Genomic DNA, 5,000 nt, shown 5'->3' on the forward strand with positions numbered 1-5,000 from the left:
CTCGAGTGACTGAATGATTAGTCAAAATCACACCTGGGGGACAGTGTCGACAAAAGGTAAGTGTATATAGTGACTATATGTATGGACACACACACACACACACACACACGCATGCACACACGCACGCACGCACGCACGCACACACACTCACACGCACACACACATACACACACACACACGCACGCACGCACGACACACACGCACGCACGCACTCACACACACACATACACACACGCACGCACGCACGCACGCACACACACACACATACACGCACGTACGCACACACAGACACACACACGCACGCACGCACGCACGCACGCACGCACCCACACACACATACACACACACGCACACGTACATACACACGCACGCACGCACGCACGCACACACACACACACACACACACACACACACACACACACACACACACACACACACACACACACACACACACACACACACACACACACACACACACACACACACACCAAACTAAAATCAAAACCTGCATGCAAAAAATTTTCAAAACAAAATAAACTTAAAAAAAAAAACGTTCAAAACAAACACGTTCAAAAAAAAAAAAAAAAAAAAATGTCGAAAAAAAAAAAAACGTTCAAACCAAAAAAACGTTTTCAGCCAAAAAGCACAAAAAACGTTTTCAACAAAAAAGAACAAAAACGTTTTCAGCAAAAAAGAAAAAAACGTTTTCAGCCAAAAAGAAAACGTTTTCAAGCCAAAAAGCACAAAAACACGTTGCCAGCGAAACCGAAACCTTCCTCCACTCACAGCGACGCGATGCCCGCCTTCCTGACCGCATTCGAGATGCTCTTGACAGCCGTCTGGACGCCCATGATCAGCATGGTCAGCTCCCCCGTGGCCTCAGGGTGCTTCTTCTGCTCCCTCAGGATGAACCGGGTGAGGGTCACGCAGTTGGTGTCTATCGTCTGGGAGGAGGTCATCTCTCGGGTCCCGTCTCCTTCCTTGGGGGGAGAGAGGGGGAGATGCGGGGCTGAGGTCAAGGGGCACGGCTCGGGGGCTGAGGTCAAGGGGCACGGCTCGGGGGCTGAGGTCAAGGGGCACGGCTCGGGGGCTGAGGTCAAGGGGCACGGCTCGGGGGCTGAGGTCAAGGGGCACGGCTCGGGGGCTGAGGTCAAGGGTCACGGCTCGGGGGCTGAGGTCAAGGGGCACGGCTCGGGGGCTGAGGTCAAGGGTCACGGCTCGGGGGCTGAGGTGAAGGGGCACGGCTCGGGGGCTGAGGTGAAGGGGCACGGCTCGGGGGCTGAGGTCAAGGGTCACGGCTCGGGGGCTGAGGTCAAGGGTCACGGCTCGGGGGCTGAGGTCAAGGGGCACGGCTCGGGGGCTGAGGTCAAGGGTCACGACTGGGGCTGTGCGGTCTGGCTTGTTCGGTTTATTTATGTTTATGATGTTGAAGCTAAAGACAATTTTTTAATTTACTCTTAGCATAACAAATTCTAAAATTGTAATCTTGAAACAATCAATTTTTTTAATTTTTGATATTGAATCAAAATATTTTATCATTGACTTTTACTCTTAACGTAGCAAATTCTAAAATCATAATCTTGAAACAATATTTTTTATTTTATTTTTTAATATTGAATCAAAATATTTTATCATTTACTTTACTCTTACATAACAAACTCTGAAATTGTTATCTTGAGACAATAATTTTTTTTTATTTTTTAAATTGAATCAAAATATTTTATCATTTACTTTACTCTCACATAACAAACTCTGAAATTGTTATCTTGAGACAATAATTTTTTTTTATTTTTTAAATTGAATCAAAATATTTTATCATTTACTTTACTCTCACATAACAAACTCTGAAATTGTTATCTTGAGACAATTTTGAGTCAAACAGATTTCCCATTTACTTGTATTCCTACTTTAACAAACGCTGCCTACTATTGATTGTGATAATAATAATAATAATAATAATAATAATAATAATAATAATAATAATAATAATAATAATAATAACAATAATAATAATGATAAAAATGATAATGATAATAACAATAATAACAATAGTAATAACAACAATGATATTGGTGATGATAAACATAAACATAATAGCAATAGTAATAATAATTTTAATAATTATAATGATGATAACACTAAGATAAAGAAGAACAACAAGAAGAACAATAATGATGATGAACACAGCATACACATAGACATAATAATAATAATAATAATAATAATAATAATAATAATAATAATATAATAATAATAATAATAATGGTAAGACAATATAATGATAATGATAATAATGATAGAAAATTATATATATATATATATATATATATATATATATATATATATATATATATATATATATAGAGAGAGAGAGAGAGAGAGAGAGAGAGAGAGAGAGAGAGAGAGAGAGAGAGAGAGAGAGAGAGAGAGAGGCATATAGGTAGATAGATAGATAGACTGACAGACAGACGGATGGATAGATGCTACACCGTGTAATCCGCACGTATAATAATGATATAATAAACGTGTAGTACAAGTATGCACGGTGCCAAGTCTCGCAAAGGCTTACGTGCACACGCTAACGCAACGAAGACAGATTCAAAGATAGCGCGTGTTAGATTTACAATAGATTTGGAATCGATCTACAAGTTGCTTGGTTGGTCTTTTAAGAAGAATTTTGAAGTGCATGTCTGCTGTTAAGAATTCGGAAGGCTCCATGTATCTTTTTGACAGTGTGTATAATAGATAAACAGATAGATAGATAGATAAACGGATAGATACGGTCTTGTAGAAAGAGGAGGCAGCGATAGAATCACAAGCATTTTGGCAACCGTTTCATTTCATTGATTCGTTAATATGTTTAATCGAATAGCACAGTGCCATTCGAGGCAAAACAATGTAAAAGATAAAAAAGATATATATCCATTTGGTTTATCCGTCCTTGACCTACGTTCACGGTGACCTTCGCCAGCGCCTGTGACCTTCAGGATAAATCGTTTCTCTCTTTCACAGTCCTGCTCGCATAATATCTTGTTTTCACTATGCTCTCCTAGATAAGACATAAAACCTAGTACTATTCCTCACTAATAAATAAGCCATTGTTTACGTACCCACTCACTGAAAATGAAAGGGAAAAAAACCTGCTGGAGATGCCGCCGGAGGAACGGTCACTCGGGCGGGGGAAGCGACACAGCCGATTCTCTCCCACGTTGCTGGGTATTGACGCTCGCCGGGCTGGGAGACTGCCAGCCACACGCCCCTTCCACTCCCTTCCCTCCACTCCCCAACCCCCTTAATTCTTCGCGCCAACCCTCCCTCCCTCCCTCCTACCCCAACCCCTTCCCTCCTCGCCTCAACCTTCCCTCCATCCGTCCTCTCCCCAACCCTCCTCTCCCTCCCTCCTACCCCAATCCCTTCCCTCCTCGCCCAACCCTCCCTCCCTTCCTCCTACCCCAATCCCTCTCTCTCCCTCCTACCCCAACCCCTTCCCTCCTTGCCTCAACCCTCCCTCCTACTCCAACCCCTTCCCTCCTTGCCTCCCTCCCTCCCTTCCTCCTACCCTTCCCTCCTCTCCCTCCCTCCTACCCCAATCCCTTCCCTCCTCTCCCCCAACCCTCCCTCCCTTCCTAACCCTACCCCAACCCTCCCTCCCTTCCCTACCCCAACCCCTTCCCTTCTCTTCCTCCCTCCTCCCTAACCCTCCTACCCTAACCCTCCCTCCTACCCCAACCCCCTTCCTTCTCTCCCCAACCCCCCTCCCTCCTTCCCCTCAACCCCCCCCTCCCCTCCCATAGCCCCCCTCCTCCCTTCCTCTCAGCCGTGGCACCATCTGCAGTCGCAATCACCAATCACAACCCTTAACTGTTTCAAAGTAGGATTTTGTGTCGACGTGGCCACCAATAAGATTTCCGTCCACGCTGGCTTGGGACCGTCCCGCGAGAGAGAATATACTTCCGGACGTGTGAATATATATCACACTCTTTGTCTTTATTTCTATAATCAATATAATCCCGATTTGCAGAATTCATTGAGAGAAAAAAAAGAAAAAGTCTAGCGATGAATATTTCAACAGATTGATAAAGAGACATGCGCATAAATACCGTGAATAGAAACAGGTAGAGAGAGAGAGAGAGAGAGAGAGAGAGAGAGAGAGAGAGAGAGAGAGAGAGAGAGAGAGAGAGAGAGAGAGAGAGAGAGAGAGAGAGAGAGAGAAGAGAGAGAGAGAGAGAGAGAGAGAGAGAGAGAGAGAAGAAGAAGAGAGAGAGAGAGAGAGAGAGAGAGAGAGAGAGAGAGAGAGAGAAGAGAGAGTGGTGAGAGTGAGTGAGTGAAGTGAGTGAGTGAGAGTGAGAGTGAGAGAGAGAGAGAGAGAGAGAGAGAGAGAGACAGAGAGAGAGAGAGAGAGAGAGAGAGAGAGAGAGCGAAGAGAATGCATAGAAGAAATACGACTGAAACAAAGACTAACATGAGGAAAGAGTCTGTAGAAAATGTGCAAATACTCTTGCTCTCTATTTATACCCGACAGCATAGCGTGCAAGACGTCACGTATAAAAATCATTTTCTCTTTGCAACGTTACAAAAATTATCATATGCCCTGTTTCCCTTTTTACATAATTCTTTTAGATCGCTTGGTGACGGATTCGTTCTTATCAATTGGCTCTGCTTTTGAGAGTAATATATACATACATATCCCATAATTCTATCTTCGGGAAAAATGTACTTGTTCCATGGTAAGAGCAGGGTGTGGTGTCGAAGTTGTTGATAAGTGCATTTCCGGGACGACAAACACCAGTGAACCTCATCAAGCTACTGTTTATATCGAACAATTCAATTGACGTTACTATAAATATTACATTTATCCGTTTGCTGTCATCTTTGTTACGCGGTGCACAGCTCATGCTAACGAAGTATGATGGTCTGTAGAATTGTGTCAATGTTCCAACTCTCGCTACACTGACTTATAAGTACACTGTCTTGTTTACAAATTTCCAGTTCTTTTATAA

At 43.5% G+C, this 5,000-nt stretch overlaps 1 protein-coding gene across 2 annotated transcripts in view; it reads right to left on the reverse strand.

Moving 5' to 3' along the window:
• Positions 1-3,249, reverse strand: part of fbp (fructose-1,6-bisphosphatase) — an 18,577-nt gene extending 15,328 nt beyond the window's left edge. Inside the window, exons 1-2 of one of the 2 annotated variants that reach the window (XM_027380590.2) lie at positions 3,111-3,249; positions 787-980 (exon numbers count right to left, since the gene is read on the reverse strand). In XM_027380590.2, the coding sequence (XP_027236391.2) occupies positions 787-959 (173 nt within the window). In that variant the 5' untranslated portion in view covers positions 960-980; positions 3,111-3,249. The remainder of the gene's footprint in view (positions 1-786; positions 981-3,110) is intronic. The other variant, XM_070123865.1, reaches the window with a different exon arrangement.
• Between the last annotated feature and the right edge of the window lie 1,751 nt (positions 3,250-5,000).

Source organism: Penaeus vannamei, chromosome 7 (assembly GCF_042767895.1).
Source record: "Penaeus vannamei isolate JL-2024 chromosome 7, ASM4276789v1, whole genome shotgun sequence".
In the NCBI taxonomy this organism is placed as follows: Eukaryota; Metazoa; Arthropoda; class Malacostraca; order Decapoda; family Penaeidae; genus Penaeus; species Penaeus vannamei.